At 43.8% G+C, this 25,127-nt stretch overlaps 1 protein-coding gene across 1 annotated transcript; it reads right to left on the bottom strand.

Annotated features, from left to right (window-relative positions):
• Positions 1–529: 529 nt before the first annotated feature.
• On the bottom strand, positions 530–21,499 carry gpr179 (G protein-coupled receptor 179; the record flags this gene model as incomplete). The annotated part of the gene is made up of 12 exons (XM_079159359.1): positions 530–1,186; positions 1,565–3,982; positions 4,370–4,519; positions 5,834–5,936; positions 6,087–6,225; positions 6,853–7,091; positions 7,361–7,470; positions 11,144–11,212; positions 12,135–12,352; positions 14,110–14,206; positions 18,569–18,677; positions 20,583–21,499. The coding sequence occupies 12 exons, from the start codon at positions 21,497–21,499 to the stop codon at positions 530–532; spliced, it is 5,226 nt and encodes a 1,741-aa protein (XP_079015485.1).
• Between the last annotated feature and the right edge of the window lie 3,628 nt (positions 21,500–25,127).

Raw genomic sequence — 25,127 nt, 5'->3', positions numbered from 1 at the left:
AGTTCAATCCATTAGGTGCTGTATTTTGTGATTGTGAGCAATGTGGACGTTTATGGCATATATGAGTCACTGTCACCTAAAAACATACAAAGACACAAAAAAACATTTCAATTTTAAAATGGGGGGTAGAAGCAGGAAGAAAAGGGACTTCATCTAAAAGCCTTAGATGCCCTTCCATCAGCCAAGAAATGTCTGTCTGTAGTTCACTGCTGGTTTAATGAGGGACATAACGCATGTGTACTTCAGGTGAAAGAAAATCTAATGTTTGCTCCACTCATTGTGTCCAGCTCATCAAGTCTTTACTAAAGGCTTCTTCTTCGTCGGGTAGCGGCATGGCCCAAAAGTCCAACCTGAAATAACAAAGCCCTAAATTCTGTCCTTGATTAACGCAGTTACTTGTTCCAACAGAAAGGGCTTTCAGCTCCGCCAGCTGCAAGGGAGCTGTTTGTGAGCTGACCCTGCAAAGTTCCCCTTGACCATGAACAGGTGAAGGGGTCAAATGTTAAAACAAATGCTGGCTAGATTTAGATCACAAGTCAGATGGGAATACAAGAGCTTCGGCAGCAAATTCGGCATCGTCCTCCTCGTCTTCCTCAGGAATATTCTCTGGCTCCCATGTAAAGACATCCGAGGTATTGTCTGTGAATGAACCTGATTGGCTCCGTTCCATCTCCCAGGGACACAAAGCATCACGGCGGCCGAGGGCTAAGTTTTCTTTTGACTCATTTACCTGCTCCGTGCTGACGTCTGCTGGGCTCTCTTCAACACTGAGTGGCCCCTGGTTCTCTGTGACTTCATCTTGGTCGCTTTTGGGAATATCAACTTTGCTTTCGGTTGAGGTTTGTTGATCCTTTGACTCCCATGGACAAACGTCTCCTCCAGTGCTATCTTGCTTTTGGAGAACCTTTGGTTCTTCTGTCTCCCACGGACAAACATCTCCCCGTGCGCTATCTTGCTTTTGGAGAACCTTTGGTTCTTCTGTCTCCCACGGACAAACATCTCCCCGTGCGCTATCTTGCTTTTGGAGAACCTTTGGTTCTTCTGTCTCCCACGGACAAACATCTCCCCGAACACTTTCCTGCTTTTGGAGAACCTTTGGTTCTTCTGTGTCCCAAGGACAAACATCTCCCCGAACACTTTCCTGCTTTTGGAGAACCTTTGGTTCTTCTGTGTCCCACGGACAAACATCTCCCCGAACACTTTCCTGCTTTTGGAGAACCTTTGGTTCTTCTGTGTCCCAAGGACAAACATCTCCCCGAACACTTTCCTGCTTTTGGAGAACCTTTGGTTCTTCTGTGTCCCAAGGACAAACATCTCCTCGAACACTTTCCTGCTTTTGGAGAACCTTTGGTTCTTCTGTGTCCCAAGGACAAACATCTCCCCGAACACTTTCCTGCTTTTGGAGAACCTTTGGTTCTTCTGTGTCCCAAGGACAAACATCTCCCCGAACACTTTCCTGCTTTTGGAGAACTTTTGGTTCCTCTATCTCCCACGGACAAACATGTCCCAGAGCGCTTTCCTGCTTTTTGAGAATTTTAGGCTCTTCTGTATTCCACGGACAAACATCTTCCCTGGAATTTCCTTGTCTTTGTATGTTCTCTGATGCTTTTGATACTTCCGTTTTGACTGCCCCTGCACGAGCCGTGTCTTGCCTTAAATTAATCTCAGATGTTTTGGGAGTCTGTGGATTTCCTGAATCTGATTCGCCACTATCCCATGGACAAACATCTGCTAGCCTTTCCGGTCCTTGTGAAACCATACTGGTAGCTGCAGTGTTATCAGGGGGGTCAGTTTCCCAGGGACATATGTTTACTCTTGTGCTGTCTTTCTCATCAGTCTGTACAGAAGCAGCTCTCAAAGGTGAGATACTTTTTTGTGAATCTGCTGGTTTGTCTTGATGTCCAGTCTCCCGGGGACAAATATCTACCTTGATAGTCATCTGTGTCGTTGAGCCTGTATCTGTTGGCTCTGTGTTCCCCTCATCCCATGGACAAATGTCTCCCATGAATTTAGGGGGATCGGGGAAATCCCACGGACAACTTTCTGCTGCATTGGACATTTGCCTACTCAAATGCAGGGCAGGGGATTTTGCATGGTGCTGCTGTTCATTGCCTAAAATTTCTTTTGACGCACCAGGATTGATGGCAGATTTAATAATTTCTTGTCGAAGAGGCACAGACAGCGTTCCTTTGGTCTCCAAAGGATTCAGGTTTTCATATACAACTTCAGCCTTGTCCTGAACATCCCAGGGACAAACATTAGCATATTCGTTATCTTCCTTTACTGAAGGTTGGGGACTTCCCGCAGTCTCCCGGGGACATACATCTGCTGATTTACGTTTCAAAGACTGTTGTCCTTGTGAATCTTTAGATGTGTTAGTATAATAAATGACTGGAATATCCTGTGATTCCCAAGGACACGCCTCAATACGACCACTTCCTTGCCTGTTCACATTCCCTTGCTCTTGAGATTCCCATGGACATACATTAGATGGTTGAGATACCTGTGAGTCCCAAGGGCAGACGTCTGCTTTAATGCTCTGCTGCTTCATAAGTCCCTCTCCTTCCTTGGAGGTACCAGCTCCATCCCATGGACACACATCTGTGAAGGTAGTATTGGGGACTGGTGTAATTCGATTGCTTCCTCTTCTGTGAGTTGAAGGAGTTCTACAGCTGCTAGCAGTTTCCCAAGAACTAATACTACTACGTTTGCTGTTCTGCCTTGATAAAAACACATTTTCATAAGTGCCATCTCTTTGCATATCATCCATGTCCCAAGGGTAGACCGCAGATTTCACGATCGCAAGCTTTCTTGGGCTTCTGTCAGAAGAATCCCCAGAAGAAAGTCTGATGGCATTCTGTTTCACGAGACATGGTTTTTCTGCTGTTGTCATACTTCTTTTCTGCAATGACCTCTTTTCCTTGCTTGGACGTCGACTAGATGGCATGGTGGAAGCACTTTCCTGACTTTTTTGTGAAACAGAATCCTCTTTAATCAAAATCCCCTCCTTAAAGGAATCTACAACTGTTTTCACAGCGAGCCACTTACTGCTGGTGTTGCGGAAGGAGAAGACGCGCTGATCTTTTGTGACCTTTGGTCTTGGAGTGCCTGGTGCACTTGCAGACACACAGGCCTGTGGTTTGGGGGAGTCACTTCCACCTATTCCCCTATCCTCTGAAGGGTGCTTTTCTACGGGTGAAAAATGGTCCCAGGGACAGACGAGCACTTCTGGAGATGCTGGCCCTTTGTCCGACCCCTCCTCAGAGTTTGCGTAGGTAACATGTTTCTGGTTCTTATCCCCTGGTTGTTCTTGATCTACATCCCAAGGACAGACCTCAGCTTTGTCAAATGACTCTGACTGGAGAGCACTCCGGGTCTGGTCACTAATGGAAATGCTCTGCCGGGACCTTGTCAGCACTGTGCTGGCTCTGTTAATCTTCGGTATGTTCTCCATAGAATGGGTGGTAGTTGAGGTTAGACTCCAGGACTTATGAAGCCTGGTGTGATCAGGATGCAGGAGATTGGTATCAATTGACAGATTTTGGGCACTGGCTGACTTGCAAACTCCTGGTGGCAAATCCAAGGAATCTGTCTCAGATTGCCGGGAAGATCTCTTCACAGCGTTGGCCTTTAACATGGAGTCACGCAAGGATGGGTCTCTTTCCCTGACATAGTGATGATCACTTTGGGACTTGCGCATGGAGGGTGATTTCATGGAACTTTTGTAACTAATACTGAGATTATCTGGGGTCCTCCTGAAAGACTCAGATTGATTCACACTGATCCTACTGCGGAAGGATCCATCTTTGTCCTCACGGCTGCACTGCCGGCTCATGCTTTCTGGGATCTCCGCAATGCGTCTAATAATGGATCTCCCCAAAGCACATCGAGAACTTCGCTTCTTTGACAGATGTGGGTTGTTTGCGGTCATCTTCTTGGTCTTGTGGACTTCTAACTGGGCATATAACTTCCTCAGTTCATCCTGGTGCATATGAAGAAGGGAGGAAATTGATGAAGGGATTGAGGAAATGGTTGAGGAGAGGAAAAGATATGGAGAGTAACAAGTCAGAGGAGAGGTAAAAGACACGTTTTCATGTAAGAAGAACACCGTTTAGGTTAAGGATAAAGGGTGGAGAAAGGTTATACTGTATATGTTCATTCTACCGCTGATTGTATTAACTGTTAATTTATTATTTGAATTATAATACATTTAAGATCTGTTTAAGTGAGTCTACATCTGATCATGACTGAAATTAAGGTACATTTATTTTCCTTATTTAAACGTGATCTTAGGAATTTCTTCCACATTTTGTAAATGATTTCCCAATGCGAAGTGATAACATCGTTCGGAGGCGACAAGAGAGTTTACCCGAAAGTCATCTGGGTCCACTCCACTGTGTTCACTCCAAGCAGAGTGAAAACTGCTGTTGAGGTACGAGCCGGAGCGCCGCAGGTCCACTTCATCTTCATACACCTCTGCTGCAATCTCCGCTCTCCCCGGCTTAGACACATAGAGAAACTGTGGAGGACACACAGGAGTAAAATATACACATGTTAACTTTTGGCATTAGAAAACAACATTGTTTGTAGTCATACACATTCAAATACACTTGAGTTCACGGTGAAATTATTGGATGCATTATCACAGAATATTGTAAAAGAAATTCAATACTTTCATGGTCTACGAATTCTCATAGTTTTCACTCCGCTACATTTATCTGATAACTTAAGTTACTTTGAAGATTCAGAAAACAAAATATAATCAACAAATAATTGATTGTTCTAAAACAAAACAAAATGGCAGTATATATAGTAGGAAATAAACTCCACCTTTACAAGCTGCAACATTAATGTATCAAGAGTTATAATTGTGGTGCGGACAAAACAACTTTAAGCTCAACGCTCTAAAGACAGTGAAGATGATTGTGGATTTCCTGAACAATGCAGCCCCACCAGCCCCTATCCCCCTGTGTGATTTCCCAGTTGACACTTTTGAGTCCTTCAGATTCCTCGGCTCCATCATAACCCCCGAAGTCAAGTGGGAGCTGAACATCCGCTCGCTCATCAAGAAGGCACAGCAGAGGATGTACTTCCTGCGGCAGCTGAAGAAGTTCCACCTGCCTCAAGAGAGAGATTGTGGCCGACCCCTCCCACCCTGGGCACAAACTGTTTGAGGCTGCGGTCCATCAGGACACAAAAACACTTTCTTCCCAACTGCAGTTGGGATCATCAACAAGACCCAGAACCCCCACTGGCTCACTCTTACATCCCCAGGACAATGATTTACACATCAACTAGTTTTCTTTTATGCACCAAGGCCGAGTCAAATTATTGAATGTGCAAACATTCTTGGCCATAAACCGTTTCTGATTGTTATAACTCAATAATATACATTATTCTGAAATGGGTCATTTTGCAGAGTGTATTTGTACTTAAAGTACATTTTGATGCTGATACTTTTGTACTTTTGCTTAAGTAACATTTTGAATGCAGGGCTTTTAGTTACTTTGGTATTACTACTCTTACTTAAGTAAAAGATCTGACTACTTTGTCCACCGCTGAATAGTAGCATGTTACGCTAACATGCCAAACATTAGCTTGTTATCATGCTAACGGTATGCACGACAACGGGCTCTAATGCAATATATCACATGCTAAATTGTTTAAGTTGACTGCTAACTTAAGAGAATGCTGGTAGTATTTAGCTAGATGGCATGGCTAATTTAAATAAACCCAGATTAAGGCAAGAAGATCTCCAGAGATGACTTAATGCTTGATTGATGACCTTTTGTCTACTTTGACTCCTTCTTCCACCCCAAGATGCTACGAGTACCTTAGGAATGAAGAGCAGGGCGAGTGTCACAGTGATGGTCACATGGGTGTGCGTGAAGGAGAGCAGCAACATCCAATCAGGATGGAGAGAGGAAAAAGCGAACCTGAGGTCAAACAGAAAAAAAACACAAAATCATGTCACATCAGTGCACTGTTTTTGCAAATATATTGCTGAGGGTATGTTGCTTGGGCATATTGGGGGATGTTATCTGTCCTGTACCTTCTGAGGTTCAGCTACATGCTCACGGTTTTACCTGAACAGATGAAACAAGGAGGAGAGAAGCAGCTCGTTGTGGATGGCGATGCCCATGTAGCGAGGCTCGTGGAAGGCTGAGGGAACCGGCCTGACGGCGGTCCACAGGGAGCTGCCCCAGCACAGGAACAGAAGCTCGGCTGAGGTAGAACAAAGGTTTTTTTTCAATTTGTTAGAGTTTAGTACGGTTCTAGCGTTCCGATATTGCTTCAAATGCTTAATATTGTGTTACTGTATCAACTTTAGCCGTGGTACTGTAGTTTCACGACTCAACTTTGACCTAACGTACTTACTGTAGTTGTGTGCACACAGATTTCCTGTGCAAAGAGAGATTATTTTGTTTTTACATTTAAAAGTGGGTCCGAATCACGGGGTGGATAATTATTTTTCACTTTCGTTAACGTTACGTGATTGGGCATGGCCTTGCTGGAGGTCTGTGCTCTTAGACTGCCTTTACTGAGAGAAATGATGACTAAAATGATGAAAATTTCACCCAAATTATAAAAAAACGGAATTATCCTGTAATATTTATTTTCTGTGTTTTACTATGTTTTTCTTCCATGTTGATAAAAGTTAATATTGACTTCAACGTAATAATTTCATGACCAATATTTGAGGTCACAATATACGCAAATTGAGAAAATAAATGTATTCAAAATCTAGTTTATTACATATGTAAAAACCGAAATAACTGCATTGTTGGAGGGAAAGGATCTATCAATCTTTCTCAGGTGTCCAGGCTCATCTTCACTTCTGCTGCCACTCACCCACAGCCATCATGTAGTCCCAGCGGTCCAGGTAACACAGGTTGAACCCCTGGCCGTCCGACGTGGTGGTTGTGATGAACACCGGGATGTTCCTGTCGCGGTTCTGCAGGATGCCGACCGTCCACGCACACAGGAACCAGCTGACCGTCATCAGCATCACTCCCAGAATCCTCAGCAAGTGCAGGCTGGACATGTAGGGCACTCTCCGGGCCGTGCGTGAGAGGAACACCTTCAGGACCCTGCGAGGCAAAAAAAAAAAGGCAAGGCAGCTTTATTTATATGGCACATTTCAAACACAGCCAATTCGAAGCACTGTTGGCATTTAAGACGATAAATAATACAAATTCTGTGAGTACAATAATTCCGTAAGTGTAATACTAGTATAAGTACAGACCACAGACTGTGATTCGAACACTTGAATGTTTTCAATCAACTGAACGTTGGAGGAATCATTGTTGTGTTGAAATCTAACGGGATGTTACTGTAAAATAACGGAAACCAAACCTACCGGTACATTTTCAGAGTGACTGTCCCGTAGACGATGGAGAAGCCGAGCATTCGGACCCAGCGGAGCAGAATACACCTGAAGGTACTCGGCTTGAAGTACATGATGAACACCTGCAGGGACAGACGCTTCCTGTAAATCAAACTACACGATCTACTCGTAGTTCTACTGCGATCACTGCTGCTTAAAAGTCGTATTATAATTACTTAAACTAAACCTAAACTTAAACTAAACTTACTATTACAACCACTACTTCTACTACTGCTGCTAATACTATTACTATAGATATCGCTATTCATAAAACTAGTACTATAACCGCTACTTTTACAACCTCAGCTGCAATTATGAAATGCTATTACTGTATTACAAGAACCTAGCACTAGACCACTAATAGGTACCCTTAATATTAGTACTACTACAACAACTACTACTATTCCTACCACTGACATTGTCTGACATTCTGTAGACCAAACGAAAAAAATCGATACATCACGAATAATCTACAAATGAACCTGATTATGAAACTAATCATAATTAACGTAATTAATACTGGAGCTACTGTAACTGTTAGCAGTACAACTGCACCGACTATTGCTACTATTACTAGTGGTACAAGTACAAGTGGTGGATGTAACTAAGTACATTAACTCAAGTACTGTAGTTGAGGTACTTGTAATTTTTCTACCGTCTGGTATACCTTTAGGATCTGAATACCTCATCCACCACAAGTTAAGTACTACTAGTAGTAGTAGTAGTAGTAGTACTGCAACTGCTGGTGCTGCTACTATAACTTCTACTGCCGTTAGTAGTGTTACTGCTGCTATTACTGTCTTCCTGTATACGACCAGATAAACACGTCATACACGTCTCATCTGCATCAATGGCCAAAAAGCATCACATCAGAATGAATATGTTTTTATTTTGCATTGTAAATACGTTCAGTCACATTCAACAGTACCAGTAGAGCGAATGACTGTAATCCCAGAATTAAAGCTCATGCTGCTGTTGACAGTCCGTCTCCGTCACTAAGAGCATCAGCCGAAAGCCTCAAACGTGAATGCAAATTTGCATTGTTGTGTTCGAACCTCTCGGGGGAGGATCACACCGCTCAGAGTGAATACATATGGAATCAGAGACGACGTGCGGTAAACACCCAACCGGATGCAGCTTTAATCAGCAGATGAGGCCCGCGTGCACTCAGAGTCAGATTGGTGTCTATATAGTCTGAGAAGTAATCTGATTGGTTGATCTGAAGCTACGGTGGGCGGAGTCAAGTTAAAAGTCCTGGTGCTCTTCGATAACCTCGTGAAGTTTCCGTGAATCCGAAATGTTCTGAATGAGAAGTGAACCTCTAACTTTTTCTTCTGCGCCACCGTGACTTTGTTCTTTTAATGTCTCCACAGCTTTTGGATGCATTGTCACAAAATTTGGTTCACAAACTCATGTTCCCCTCACGATGAATTGTAATACTCTGACTTTCCATCTAGCGCCATCATCAGGTCACAATTTGAATTTGTCCAACGCTTTGGTTTATGACTTAATACCTACAGAACTAATACATACATATATAAGTATATATACATATATATATATATGAATGTATATGTATGTTTTGTATGTATATATATATATATGAATAACCCGGAAAATATAAAGTAAATATACTCAATACAAAATAATATTATAAATGAATCAATACTCATGCATAAAGATATATATAAGCAGGGTCTAACTGTAGTTGCTTGAGGTGGAGCTCATTTGTAACTAATTAACTAATGGTTCTCTTCATTATAGATTAATCTGCTGATTATATTCTCCATTTTCTCCAATTTCTCAAAGTACGTCAAATTTGTCCCGCATGTATACTTCTAATCTTTGATCCGTACAATCAGCGTCTATCAGCATCACTTTCTATCACTGAGATGGTTCTCCAGGTTGCACACCAGAACGAGCCCTTCAGCAGGTGATCTGTTTGTAGATGAAATGGCCGCCCCGACCACAGTGACCCCTCGCCGAGATGAGAGAGTGAACTCTGACCTTTTATCTGGGACGTTCAGAACTACACTCAGGTATGTGGGCTGCAATTTACCTTTGAATTTCTCCAAACAAACGCCCCGTAAAAGATTTAGCTCATTTCCTGCCCTCCTTTCCTGTCACTGTGTAGGGTAAATATGTCATAGTTTGAATATAAGTTCAATGTATACTTTGTGCTTTATTTACTCATATGTCAGTCTGTTGTATATCCTCTGTGTCGTCCTCAATGAATCCTTTGCATTGCCCTTATTGTACTCGAGCGTGTACAAATGATATTTCTTGGTTTGCTTACAATTGTGACAAATATTACTTGTGTATGTGACAAACGGAACATATATACATGTATATATATAAAAGAAGGAAGAAAATTGTTTGGGTTTGATGGGTTTCAACTAAACTTTGAAGTAAATGAACAACCGCGACACTAATATTCTATGATAGTATATTAGAGGAAAGTGTCCTCTTGCCTCATATGAAAGACAGACAGTATTATTATTAGTGATCCATCGTGCAAGTGTCTCAAAGAAATAGTATAAATGTATTCACTGAATATCCAACAGTTGTATTCATTGCAGTGTGGAACTGAAGTACTGGATGAGCTAATATGAAGTTGAAGATTAGCGACGCATCTGACAATAACAAACGCCTTCAAAATCATCATAGAGCTCAATCAGCACCTTTCGAGAACAGTTTTATCTAAATGTACCCAACAGACTGGCAGCTGAGCGTATGCTTTAGAGCAGGTTTGCCTGATTGACAGGTGTCTCAGCCTATCAAACCCAGCCTCAACCTCAACTAAACCCCATACAAACCATGATCCTAAAAGAATCCTTAATTGGGCAAATGAATCAGGATTACTAGTGTAACGGACCGCTGTCGATCCGTGATCTGTACGGATAGTTTAACGTTAACCATCACAGTGTGAAATAAAAGTTTTACTGAAGCTTCTCCCGCGTTGCCAAGCGCGTAAGAGAACGACGGTGGCCGATGCGTAAACGCAAAAGCACGAATGTCCCTACAGAGCCCGTGTTGTGTTTGTCCGTTATGGGCTACCGTAGAAACACGGCGGCCGGCTCCGTGATGAGGACCTGCATGTAGATATAAACGGCTCATTCGAAGGTGACAAAAACCCAATTCTTATCTTCAGATTATTATACAGTAAAGAAAAGATTCTCAATAATATTACAGTCCATTTATGCTAATAAATCCCACTAAATGCTACACACTGAACCTTTGACTCCTTTAATTCATTCTAAACCAACGACAAAAGCCACTTCCTGTGCACGGGGAACTCAATCACCGCTGTGTGTTGGAAGACACATTGACGTTACTCTTTATGGAGACGACACTTGATTGAAATAAAAACACGATCATTTTTTACGATCTTTTGAAATCGTCCCACCAGTGTGCAGTTAAGAGGAGCCCATTAACGTGTTCACACATCACATCTTAAACGAAGTCAATGATCAATAACCTGCAGTATAGAGCACCAGCTCAGCAGTCACATGGGTACAAAGTCACGGCTGATTTACTTCAACGGCTCATTAATTGGTAAAATGAATCTAAAGATTGATTTATGTAAACTGTCGACTACCGCCCAACCCGTTCCCACTTACACACTCGCACGCCCTCACCCTCTTTCACCCTCCCACAAAATGGTCCATTATGATATAATCCGTGGCGCGCTGTGCTGTGCAGTGATCTGTAAAGAGCTCTAATCTCTTGACACTCTCAGCTCGGTCAGACACTCACCGGGAAGTAGAGGAGCAGAGAGCCGAACAAGATCGTCTCCAGCAGCAGGAGGCCGGACGCCCGGATCCTCTGAGGGACGAGAAAAAGAACCCGTTAGAAAGTTAAAAAAAAGAAGATGTGGTGCTCGTTGAGAAGTTAAAGGACTTGAACAGTGTAGTTCCATGTTATAATATACTGTCAAAGGACTTAGGAGAGGGCACTTTATCCTGTTTGCTCTACTGGAAGGGCATCCTTGAGGGCACTTCATCACAATTATTCCACTGGAAGGGCAAAAGAGCGTTTTTCCCACAACCAAGATAAACCAATGATTATCCAATTAGCTTTTAAAAACTACAACTCCCATTAGTCTTAGCTAACAAATCACAATGCGAACTGTATGCTACGGTAACATTACAAGTGTTGTTTTAACTGTTTTAACTCAAATACAGTTTACAGCATGTATGGAAGCTCATTTCTGCCACTGTGATAATCCTGTTAGTCATTATAATAACAAACTTTTTAAAAAAAGGACAAACTTCCTCAATATTTTGAATTAGTATCTCATTATTGTGACTGACTAAGACATTATTTTGAGATAGTTTCTGATTTTAAAAAGAGTAATCCTCTGCAGGACAGGATTTGGGCTTCCACAGCGGTATAGATGCTCATTTGACTTAATATGGAAAGAAAACCTCGGCGTCATGTTTCAGCTTTTTAGGAAGACTAATGAAAGTAACCCTCTAATGCTAATGCAGCACAGGCTTGGAAAAAGGTTTCAGTTTGTTCCTGCATCCTTTGTGTCACGAGAATGATGAAATTAACCATTTTGTAACATCCGCGATTGAAAAAAACAAAAGATTTAGTTTGAAAGATTGATTCAAAAGCAACACATGTAGACTCGTATGCTATAGAAAGACATAATGTATCACGGCTCAACGCCGGGAACAGCTCTCCTCCATCCAACCCCATCCGTACGGTGGCCCCGTTGAACCAAAAAGACCTGATGACTCACCCGGTTGCGACGATGCCTGTAGGCCACCAGCATGCTGACGAAGATGAGGAGCATGAAGACGCCCTGGACGGCCAGCACGCCGCCCCTGAGAAGCCAGGCCTCTTGCACCCAGCAGGGGGTGCCGTCCTGGCAGCTCTCGCAGCCCGGCCAGCACGGCAGACAGATGGGCATGTTCGGGTAACACGTACCGCCGTCACTCCTGTTCACAGGGCCACCATCTGCATCGACACCTACACAAACCCATGTGAAGACCTCATATACATGTGACTTCCAAAAACAGTACACTACATACAGCATTTCATGTCTCTAAAGGATGTTTCCTCTCCTATATTAGAAAATAATGAAAGGTAGCCTGCCAACGATAAAAGAACCGGGTTTGAGTCCCATCTTGGTCATGCACCCTTACGAACATGCCTGTGTTTGAAGAAGGGGAAACCTGTCCTGTCCTGTGCTTTTCGCTGCGTCTCCCGATGATTGCTAGTGAACTGCATGTTCCGATCTCCTGGTAAAGCTTTAAAGTAACAGTGAGTCCATGTTCCACTTTGAGGAGCAGAGACGAGGTTCATAGTTGATTGAACACTCAAAATGGGAGAAAATGGAGACAAAAATCTAAAGTTTTCTAAAGGATCGAGTGAATATATGAAGCTGTGTGCAGGAATTCGACTCCGGCTTCTGCATTGATCTCAATGCACTTTGCACAGAAATAGACACGACAGCAAAGCTGGACCAACAAAGAATAGACAGGACACAAGTATGTGAAGAAATAGGTGTGTATATACAAAAAGCACCAATAACATCTATATGTGATTCAGTTGTATACATTATAATTAGTTATAAAATAAATAAATGGGTGGATATGCACCGTATATGCGTGTATAGAGCACACGTCTACATACACAATCTACAGCCTGTAGGATTTATAAAGACAGTGACATGACGATATGTACATGTTAAAAACCATGTGCTTTTTATCCGTAAGAGTATAATCCATAATAAAAGTAAGTGGATAAAAAACAACCCACAATTCAATTAAGGCTGCACAATTCATTCTTAGACTCAACGCAGCTTTATCACCATTTCAGCAGCTTTCAACTTTTAGGTTAGTTTGTTCATATTTTCTCTTGAATCAAAGTCCAATATTCACTCTCTTTTAAAGGTCCAATGTGTAGGATTTGGGGGGATTTATTAGCAGAAATGGAACATAATATAACTATGTTTTCATTAGAATATATTCACCTTAAACTAAGAATCGCTGTGTTGTCGCTAGCTTAGAATGAGTCCTTCATATCTGCATAGGTAGTTCCTCTACACAGAGTTCACCATGTTGCACCGCCGTGTTTCTACAGTAGCCCAGAGCGGACAAACCAAACCCCGGCTCCAGGGTGTTTGAAGGCCACCGTAGTTTTCTGACACGCTTGGAAAGGGAGGAGGAGTTGAGCGGAGGAGTATTCAGTTGGATGCAATCTGCAACCACAACGCTAAATGTCACTAAATCCTACAAACTGGACCTTTAACTCTGTTTTTTTTGGTCCCCACCAACTCCTGCGGAAAAATATCTGACTCGTCAGCTGCTCGATGTTCCACTTTCTTCGCCAGCTAACTGTGTACGTCTGTACAGTGAGTTTTTAAAGCCTTTTTTTACCGAGCATGTGGTGATGGGAGCGTGAGAGGAACTTAAAAAGCAACAAACTAAAAGATACTAAAAAGTTCGGTCATGCTAAATAAAACGGGAGCAAATCTGCAAACCTGAGCTACTAGTTCGATTATTGTTAAATTAGTTTAACTTTCCGTCACGGTCTTCTCCTCTCTGTTATAGAAGAGAAAGATATAGATATAGGAAAACAAAGGACATCAAACAAAGCCTGTGTTTAGTAAAGGCTGGACAGGAATACCATCTTCTCTCTTGGTTGTGTTTAAACGTGCAGTGAAGAAGTGATTCCTCCTGTTGGGCAGCAGAGGTTAGCCGTAGACTCACCTGGGTCTCGAGGGGCTATCTCTGGGTTGTAGAAACCCTCTTTGCAGCGGCAGCAGTACTGACCCAGCTGAAAGCCTTGACCTGGACTCGGTACGCACTGCAGGAAACGGAGAGATGAATTATTCTCATTATTGTCTTTCTGTTCTTGTCTGAAGTGTTTTAGATTGTCCGTCCTTTTCCTTTAAAGACGAACAACAATAAGAACAAACGGTGCTAGTTCTTTCTAATTAAGTGCTTCTTTTATGAGTTTGAACTGGTTTTAATTGTCCTTTATTTACTCATCTCCCTCTTGCCCCCATGTGGATTCACACATTATAGAGAAAGTGTCTTGATTAAACAGAAATGACAATAGTTACACCATGTTTCATGTTTATATAGCTACACACTGTGGTGTGTAACTATATCAGACAGACAGCTGCTCAGTTACAGAACAGAATCGACCGTAACTGTGACCTGAAAGACACGGAGGATGAGTCTTTGTTGCATTATTACACCAGGGAGCGAACAAAATAACAGAGACAACATTAATCCAATAAAAGAGCCCTTCAGCAAATACTACTTCGGTCCATCATTTACTAATATTAATCATTTTAATATGATTTCTGCAAATAATGTGGTTTAAAGAGCCCATTAAACAGTGGTTTCACTATAAATTGCACAACATGACAAAGTTCTCTCCTTGAAACTTTCTGGGAACTTTTTGGAAAATGACGAACCAGCAATTCAACACTATAGTGTGGTGACCATAAGCACCAGCTGCTTTGCATTTTGTTAGTTATTCCGCGGAGGGCTCCTGTTAAATTCCATTTTTATTAACATTATGTTGTAAATCCCTGCTAATAATATGTCCACTATCTGAACGTTAAGTACGGTTAAAGTTTAGGTTCAATAACACGCATCCAACAGCATGAGAGTAACAGTTCAACTGAAACTAAAGAGTGTGCAGGGGTTTGATGTCGTTTTATTGTTGAATGCAATATTTTAAGTAACTTTAGTGTTTAATAAACAAAGCGCAGACATTGTTGACTTTATACGTTTCGTTTTAATTTGTTATCTGGAGCCCAGAAAGAGTAGTTGTTGAATCAGCATCGCTTCCCAGCTGATGCTGCTGTGAAGCTGAGAAAAAGGGGGTCAATTTACTCTCTCGCTATATTTCGCTCTAAATATACACACGCACGCACACGCACGCACATGCACACACACACACACACACACACACACACACACACACACACACACACACACACACACACACACACACACACACACACACACACACACACTTGGATACTCTGTGTGTTAATCTAAGTTAAAAGCTAAATGGATACATAATGCCTCCACTGAGAGCATTATCCTTTTCTAGAGAAATCCTGTTTACAAGTGCGCGCACACACACACACGCACACACACACACACACACACACACACGCGCGCTGGCCTTGCATATGTATATATATATACAAACCCACAACCCCTTTATCAGATACTCAAAGACTTAATGGCACGGGCTGAACATTAATGTGATATGGATTATACAAAGCGGTCAACTTAATTCTCTTCATGGTCGCATCTCAATTCGTCAGATAGTCGTAGTACGTCAGTGGGTTCAGTCATCTGCTGTGTTTAATTCAAACACTGCGAACGCTTTACCGCTTCATGGCGGCCTGTTGTCAACGTCAATGTAGCGGAAGCTTGAATGAGGCAGTGATGTGCATGTTTAACTAGCATCAGATTCAGATTCATCAGTTGTTATTTTTCGCCACCAATGAACAGAAGCTACCATAGAATGCAGTGGAGTGACGTATACGTCTCTGGTGGTGGCAGCGACCTGTCAATCACAATAAGCCCCGCCCCTAAAGCACACCCTGCTTTATGGTCTGTTTGACTCTAAATGGACCATAATGTACTAAATGAACATCATGCTGTATTGAAGAAGACTTGAAACTAGAGATTGAGACCATAAACTCATGTTTACAATGTTTACTGAGGTAAAAAATCAAGAGAGAAGTAGAGTCATTTTCTCATAGACTTCTATACAACCAGAGGAGTCGCCCCCTGGTGGACATTAGAGAGAATGCAGCTTTAACACATTTCTCCTAAGAAACAAAGACGATGGAATGAAATGTAGAAAAACGTGACGTAAATATGCCATTTATGTTTGTTTCATGTATTGTTGTGAGGAAGGTTACAAGATGTGATTGTTCAGTCTGACGGGATTTTTTGTCTCCCCAGTGAACGTTTAAAACACAACATTTCCACATCAGCCTATCAGAGCTAACAGTGCAATCTACGGGGAAAGCGGTGACGGAGTTTACAGTGTTCACCTGAGGGGGAACTATAGCGGGTGGGTGCTACGCTTGCATTCTCTGCTCGGGGAAGACATTACTCCTCTATATCCTAACAGTTTGCTGCTATATTCATGTTCAGAATGTTGAAGACAGCTCCATTAACAGAGTTAGCATATCTAGCGATAAACATATCAGCTGTGTCTGCTCAAATGGAGCGTCTTTTGACTCATTTTAAACCAGGTACAAGTTTTGTTCTAAACCAGGTAGGACAGGACGGGACAACGGGTGCCATGTGGATGTGGTTGTTTTTGATGGACTGTTCTTCTCTCTTGTGTTTCAGACCCTCTGTGAGTGCGGTGCATAAAGGGGAAGTATGTCAGCGGGCTGGATTATCACCATAATCCATCAGATCATCCCCGCAGTCCGCCAGCCAGCGCATCCATCTTTAAATAGACGGCTGAGACGAGAGGTGGAGGACTGGGTCTGCACAGACTGGCCGGCAGGGAAAAGGGAAAGCTGAACGACGGGTGGAGGAGGTGGCGGAAGAGTGAAAGTGTGAATACGTGAAAGCATGAGCAAAAGGATAAAAGGCAAAAAAACAAACGAGCACAGACAAAAAGAGCTTAAACCATTTTCAGAGGTCACAAAGTGTGTTCGTAACTAAAAGTCACAAACACGAGTTCGAGCGTTTAAACAGCTTGTCCACAGTTTAGTTAGTATTTAAATGAAGGTAGCAGGTGGTGGCGTATTCAGAAACTTTACTTAAGTTAAAGTACTAATACCACACTTTAAAAATACAAAAAGTTAAATGTTACTTGAGTAAAAGTATGTAAGTATAACCAGGAAAATGTCCTTAAAGCATTAAAAGTAGAAACATTTCCTCCTTTCATTATGGATTCATCTGCTGATTTTCTCCGTTTAACGATTGATTGTTTGTTTTGTAAAAAGAAAGTGAACATAGTGAGAAATGTTGCCACAATTAATACAAAATCCCGGAAGTCTGTCTGTGTTTATATGTTAAACGTTAATCTGACGGATCTGAAACCAGCGCAGAGCTGTGAACGCACCAGAAGACATTTCTCCTGCTCCCACCGCTCAGCGTGAGTGACTGCAGAAAGTCAGACTCACCGGGGTTCAGGTCAGGACGGCACGACTTTGTGCTGTGACACTAAAAAAAAAGCTCCGGTTGGTTGTTTTGAACAACACCAGACCTGCTTGAAATCACAGGTCGGTAAAAGATATCAGTCTCTTTCTGGCACCAAACTGCTGCTTTTTAAATTGAGAAATATCTAAGAAGACGCAAACCTTTGATCTTGGGAGTCCTTAAGCCTTTTTAATTAAAACTCCCCATCACAGGCCGCACATGGATTGTTGTTGTTTCCTGTGAATCATTAACAGACGAGGCTGATGGCCTGAGAGTGATTTAGTGTTTCACAAAAAGGGCACATCGTGGCGGCTCATTAATCTACGGTACGGGACAGAATGAATCTACTGTCCCGGGTACAACCAGCGGTAACACATGTCATCCCAACTCACGCACAGACTAAATAGAACATAATAGAAAATGAGACACAATATGCAACAAGTGGAAGCATGTGTTTAACTAAAATTATCTCACAATTCAACAATTTAAATATGAATCTTGGTAACAACCGAACATCCTCACGTTCAAAGTTAACCTGTTGTATTTCAAACCATCCGCTTTGTCTTTGTGAAAGTTCACCGGCTGTGTTGCTTCACAGGTATAAGGTAACACTTAGCATGCTGTTTGTGGGGCAGTTTGCCCTTTTGGGAGGCAGCTTAAAGGTTAGAGGAGGGGGCTGCACGCTGAATAATGGCCGATACAAATGATCAAACCCACCTGTTTGGTGGAATGCCATCAAATTCTTGCAGGATCTACATCTGCCCCCAAAACAACCACTTGTTTCTTGGCTAATTGCATCAAATTTCATTGAAATCTGTTAAGTTGTTTTTGAGACGTCACCTCCTTTGCAGAGGAAATAAACCAGCTATTTGTGACTTTTTATCACCGATCATTGGTTCCTATATAATTGGGCAGTTTGGTGGTTAAAAGACTAAATACAAAAGATGAAACACGTTTCTCTTCTTGTTCAGCTCAAAGACACAAAGCAGCAGGATGTTTCTCTCTCCGGTCCGATCGTTCGGTTTACCTCCATGGTGGTGCGGTTGCACTGGTGAGTATCAGCGTACCAGCCGTCTCCTGTTGCACACTGGTCCAAGTCGATGTCTTGAATGTTGACGTCCACACGGATCACACCTCTGACACACACACACACACAGGAGGGAGGTTCACACACGTGAGTCAGAGTAAAGAAATAAAGAGGGACTCCGAATATCATCAGACTCTTTTGAAGAATCCCTTTTTCTGCACGGCCTTCATGAGGATTCCCTTTCAAATGTCAGATTGTTAATTCAAACAATGTTTTTATTCCACATGCTCATCAAACTTTTCTCCACAGTGCTGGACAGACGGTCACAGGGCCGACGCAGAACAAGAACAGCAGGTGAAATACAAAATAAGTTAAGATGTCAGCTTGAAAGCTTTTATCCTTTTCAGGGATTTAGATGGAAAAAAAGAGCTTATTTTGAGACTCGCGTCCAAGTTTTCCTGGAATGTTATCCTATGTTTTAAATGTGTTTTACCGGCAGGAAAGAAAGGAGACTTTACTGTTCAGTGAGGGACACAAGTACGAGCAATAATCAACAGCATGAGATGGTCCATAATGTCTCATTCAACCCATAATGGACAGTTGTTGGTCAACAGTGGACAATTTAACCCTCAGAGAGTCTGAAGCTCACCAGCTTCTCTCTCTCCTCTACCTTGCACACAGCATGCTGCTCTGCATGTTTAGTAGTGACGCTGTCAGAGACTTAGCAGCGTTCTGCCTGCAGATGAGACAGGAAGCGTTCACATTCACAGAAAACATATTAATTGTCCATCTCTCTTGAAACTTCCCGTGCTTCTCTCTGTCAGAGGGAAGAACTTTTGCAGAAAACTTCTACTAAATGATTGCTCTTCGATAAAACGGGAAGAATTTAACAATAAATTCTAAACATATGAGAAGCCTTATGAAATGAACCCCTGATTTACATATTTCAGTGGTTCACATGTTGCTTCATTAGAGTGTGAGATGGATGATGACGGGATGATGACGTGACATCATTCAACACCAACTGTCACTATATCAAAATATTGACATATTGTTGGCGAAGACGGACAATACAACTAAATGTAGTATCAAAAATAAGAACTTTATCAAAAAACAATTTCGGTTGACAAAAACTTTTTTTTGTTGAAGGCAGCAGTTCCATGTCAGGACTAAAACAACAGCGTCTATCGTTTTTATAAACGACTCAAATTCAGCCATCGCAAACCCAGCAGGTCAACAAACCTTCTGTTGCTGTCGGTACCAGGCGGCAACCTCCAGTTCTGCCGAGTGAAGCCGATGCGGAAGTGTCTTTCATTATGCATTCTCTCTACTGACCACCAGGGGGCGACTCCTCTGGTTGTATAGAAGTCTATGAGAAAATGACTCTCCTTCTCTCTTGATTTATTACCTCAGTAAACATTGTAAACATGAGTTTATGGTCTCAATCTCTAGTTTCAAGTCTTCTTCAATACAGCATGATGTTCATTTAGTAAATGATGGTCCATTTAGAGTCAAACAGACCATAAAGCAGGGGATTCTTTAGGGGCGGGGCTTACTGTGATTGACGGGTCTCTGCCGCTACCAGAGCCGTATACGGCGTCTCTCTACGTCGCTTTTCCGCATTCCAAATCTATTTCTAATATATATTCCAAATAATAATTTCCGTTCATTGGTTGCGAAAAAAACAACATGGCGATGGCGGAATCACCGAATTTGATGCTTCAATGAGTTCTTACTTAAGTTAACAATGACGACGACAACTTCCGAGAAAGAAACAAGACGATACTTTGGCTAAAGTTGACTGAAATGTTCAATATAATCTGATGAGTAAAATAGACTAAAATGTCAACAGACTACTTTGACCAAAACTAAAACATTAACGGTTTTCTGGATGAGATTGACTAAATGACAAAAACTAACAAGGCCTTTGACAAAGGACTAAGAATAGATTTTAAAAAAATCTGACAAAATGGACACTGTAAAAGCATTCATGTGTGTGTGTTTGTGTCCTAACCTGAACTCTGGCGTCAGGTCCGGCTTGAGGCCGTAGAAGGACGTGGACAGGGTGAGCACCCAGTCGGAGACGAAGAGTCCGTCCTCACAGTCGAGGAAGGGGGTGCTGCCCCAGCGCACCCCGCTGTGATTGGTGACGTAGCTGTCGCCCTGCCTCCACTTGGGCGTGTCCAAGGTGCTGAGGTCGTTGAGGAGCACCCGCTTGGACAGGGCCGCCGTCGGCTGGTTGGACTCCGGGAATTTAAAGCTTCGGAACCAGCTGTCGTCGGGGGCGGGGGCGGGCGGGTGCAGGCTCTCCCAGGCCTTGGATAAGTCCTGGAGGATGATGGTTTGCACCTTGGCTGTCGGGTTGCGCGAGGCGCAGAGCACCAGCTGCGGCACCGGGGACGTCGGGTCAGCGTCGAAGGTGAGCAGGGCCCGCCGGATGAGCAGGTCGGCCTCCAGAAGGGCGCGGACCAGGGCGTGATACCACTCCATGTCCTCCTGCACGGTGCTCTCCCGCAGGTCACTGGCCTGGAAGATCATGTTGAGGAAGTTGGCCGTATTGGCCAGCGCATCAAGAGCCGGCCGGAGGGGGGCACTGAAGCTGACGGGCAGCGAGCCGGCCAGCCCCGGCGGGCTGTACGCCCGTGAGCAGCGGGCGGCCTCCAGAGCCAACTGGTCTCTAGTGTACAGGAAGGTCTCTGCTGGTGACCAGTCGTCTTCCTCCTGTGTGGGAGATTCTGAAGGCGTCGCTGCAAACCCAGGCGGCTCTGTGGGTCTGAAGGAACTAGAGGGGGAGACATTTGAGGTTCCTGTGCTGTTTGTCAAAGAGTTGGTGCCGTTGTCTGCGTCCACCGAGAGTCCTGATGGGTCTGGAGTCACCTGCGCTCTGAGGAGGGACGGGACCAGAAGAAGAAGAAGCCAAACAGGACCCATCCTGAATTTAATCTGAAGAAGAAGAAGGTGAGGAGGGAGGGAGTGGGGGGGTCACACTCCTACACCTTCTCTTTTTGGCGCTTGACCCCTTTTGTAGGTCCCCTCAGGATAAAATAAATGAATGTCACATGCTGACGGAGATTTGGACTTTCTTCATCCTCACATGCAGCAGCAGCAGCAGCAGCAGGTGTCCAGGAGGAGCGCGGCCACTCGGTCTGCGGCGCTCACGCTCGGAGCGCACAGCTCCATCGGCGCACCGCGCGGACATGCGCGCACTCACACTCATACGAAGAGATCATTAAACCCGCGTGTCCTACGTGGTGGTGTTTGTGGTGAACGTCCGAGGAGCCGTGGAGCGATCCCCTCATCTCCGCTGTGTGTCCGTGTGTCTCCCGCCGGCGGTGCCGCTCAAGTCTCCGTTTCTGTAGTCGCAAAGGCGTGCGCCAAAAGCTCTGGGGCAAAGCAGCGTGCACAAGAAGAAGGAGAAGGAGGAGGAGGAGGAGGAAGAGGGACAATCCTCAAAGTTGAGGGGTCCTCGTGTTCACGTGGGAGGAGAGAAGTGTGACATAGATGGAGGGATGGAGACACACTCTCCTCTTCTCTCTTCTCCTTCTTCTGTCTGCCGCGCTGCTATCTGTTGCTCCAAAGAGCCTCCAGCCCATCTGACGGAGACTTGTGATGCTCGTCCATCCTCCCTCCCTCTCTCATCGTTCCCTCCTCCCCTCCCTCCACCCTGTGCCTCCCTCTTATGTACAGGGACGCTCACCAGTGCTAAAAGGTGATGAGAGTGGTACATCTGTTGTGTGTGTGTGTGTGTGTGTGTGTGTGTGTGTGTGTGTGTGTGTGTGTGTGATGAGGGGATGATGCAGTCAGTCAGAGTTTAGGGTTAAGCTCTGCTGCATTTCAGCGTCCATCAAGAGTCCCACTGCTGAATGGATGAATGGATTAACCCCTACACACACAGAGAGAGGGGATGATGTTGTTATTTTACTGCACACACACACACTTACACACACACACACACACAGGAGGAGATCGTAAATGCAGCGTGTCGACATAAGTAGATCATGACAGGTATAAAAAAACAACAACGGGTCTTCATTTTATTATTGTTTATTTGCACTGTCAGGGAATTCCCCTGCTTCTGTGTGTGTGTGTGTGTGTGTGTGTGTGTGTGTGTGTGTGTGCGTCGCAGGTGTGACCACCAGCATACACTGTCTTCATGTGTGTGTGTGTGTGTGTGTGTGTGTGTAAGGGGGGTGCACCAAAGTCTGGATGAGTGTGAGATGCTGCGTGAGAAGAAAAAGAAACAGGGAAGAGAGAGAGAGAGAGAGGGAGAGAGAGAGGGGTGAAAATGAAGCGTGCTCGCTGGGAGGAGTGATGCAGGCAAGAATCCTTGTTTTGGTGGCCATGGCAACCAGTTTCCGAGAACACCCCCCCGATATGCACACACAACACACACACACACACACACACACACACACACACACACATATACATACATACACAAACACCACTCCCACCTCCCACCCTGGGACTTCACTGCAGAGCAGCAACGGTGCTGCAGTCAATCCAGAGGACGACAATAAGGCGTGTGTGTGTGTGTGTGTGTGTGTGTGTGTGTGTGTGTGTGTGTGTGTGTGTGTGTCACACGTGCACACATGCAGCATTGCAGTGTAATCGTGATCCCGTCTGTTCTCATGTTGCCTCCAAGGAAAACATGTAAACAACAAGCGTGAGGACGAGAAGATGCAGACGGTTGAACACAACATGAGTCACGTTCCGCTCCTTCAGTTCCTGTTTGGTGTTTTTCACTCACTCTTCTCTCTCCGAGTCTTACTTTTCTACTCATATTTGTTTTTGTGTCGAGCTCCAGTGTCCGGCCCACTTGGACTTAGAGGACAGCAAAAGTACCGTTGCAGCGGTGAAAGAACAAATCTGCAGACATAAAAGAATCAGGCAAACAAAGAAGTTCTGCAAATAAAATCTGACACAAAAACACAACTTTTTTTTTAAATCCTCAACCATCCAGAAAAAAGCATTTTAAATGACATGATCCCTTAAATTATACAGCTTATTCTCACTCCCAACTTGTCAAACACCAACACTTGGTCAGTGAACCTGAGCTTTAAACTGTGACGCTCTCGGTTCCCCTCTGGTGTAGATGTAAGTTGTGTCTTTTCAAAATAAACTCCCGTTTACAGGAAGTTGGGTTCAGGGAAACAAAACCACATCGTAATGTTTAGTAAAAGAGCGCGGTTGACACAACACTATCAACTGAAGAGCAGATGAGACAAACTAAAATGAAAAGATGTAATAATACGAGTCAAGAAGAGATGCGACGAGTCAAAGTAAGAGAAGGTGTGAAAACGAAATGAGAGAAGTCAAGCTCGATGCTTTTTGTCCCTCCGTTGCTTTTAAAATGTTCCCCGTGAAACGCTTTGTGTTTGTACGACGTGGTGCCGAACAAAATCACTATTATAGTGACATAAGATGCGATTACATGCACATGCCGACACAAAAAAAACAAGCGTGAAACACTGCAGCGATATAAAACAGTGTTAATGCTGCTGACCTCTGACCTCCGGGCTGCATCACATCAATATTCAGCTCTGCAGGGCAGGTTGTTAGTTTGATTACTCCACGTAAACCTCATGTATTAGCAAACACTGCCTTCTTCTCTGTGGCTTACATATAAACACACACACACACACTCACACACAACCTTGTGCTTGCATCTTTGTGAGGATACTCGTTGACATAATGCATTCTATATCCTCTTTCTCTAACTTTAATCATCACAACCTATTTCTAACCTGAACCATAAAACCAAGCATGAACCCTCAAACAAGTGAGTCCTTAAGCTGGTATTGGTCCTCACAAAGATAGCTGTACAAACATCAACACACACACACACACACACAGTAAGGATTAATGGCCCTTCATCCACTCTCCCATCATTAACTGGATCCACCAGCAGCATCATCATCCATCGATGCCGTGTGGCCGTCAGCGCCATCTGGTGGCCACACAGCATTAATGCAACACTCCAGGTCAGTGTTGTTGTTGTTGTTGTTGTTGTTGTTGTTGTTCAGACTCACTGATGGGCGCTGTCTGTCTGAGCTTCATGCAGTCTGAGTGGGATGAAGATCAGCTGCTGCTCCTCGAGGCCCTGCAGCACCTCAAAAGAACAAGAAACCCCAAAATACGTTTTAGTTTCCTGTAAGAAACATTAAAGGAATAGTTCACCCAAAAACAACTTCAATTGTACGTAATACTCACCTTCCGCGGCTCTCGGTGGTCCCAGAAAAAGTGTTCTATCGCTTAAAGGAGGAGTGTGTTGGATTTAGTGCCAACTAGTGATGAGTCTGCAGATTGCCTTCTCCCTTTCAAAGTCTGTCGGAGAACTACGGTGACATCACAGACTGTGTCTATGAAGTGGACGTCGTCATCAAGACGTCACCCATTGGTTTGTGGACTGATGTTATGAAGCCCCGAGTTTGACGATTCCACCGTCGCCATCTTGGCTCTTTGCAACCAGTGAACCTAAGAGACCATACTTGGACGTAGAGACGGCGTATACGTCTCTGGTGGTGGCAGAGACCTGTCAATCACAGTAAGCCCCGCC

Source organism: Pholis gunnellus, assembly GCF_910591455.1.
Source record: "Pholis gunnellus genome assembly, chromosome: 5".
NCBI classification, from domain to species: Eukaryota; Metazoa; Chordata; class Actinopteri; order Perciformes; family Pholidae; genus Pholis; species Pholis gunnellus.
This window is presented reverse-complemented; position numbering and strand designations above follow the sequence as displayed.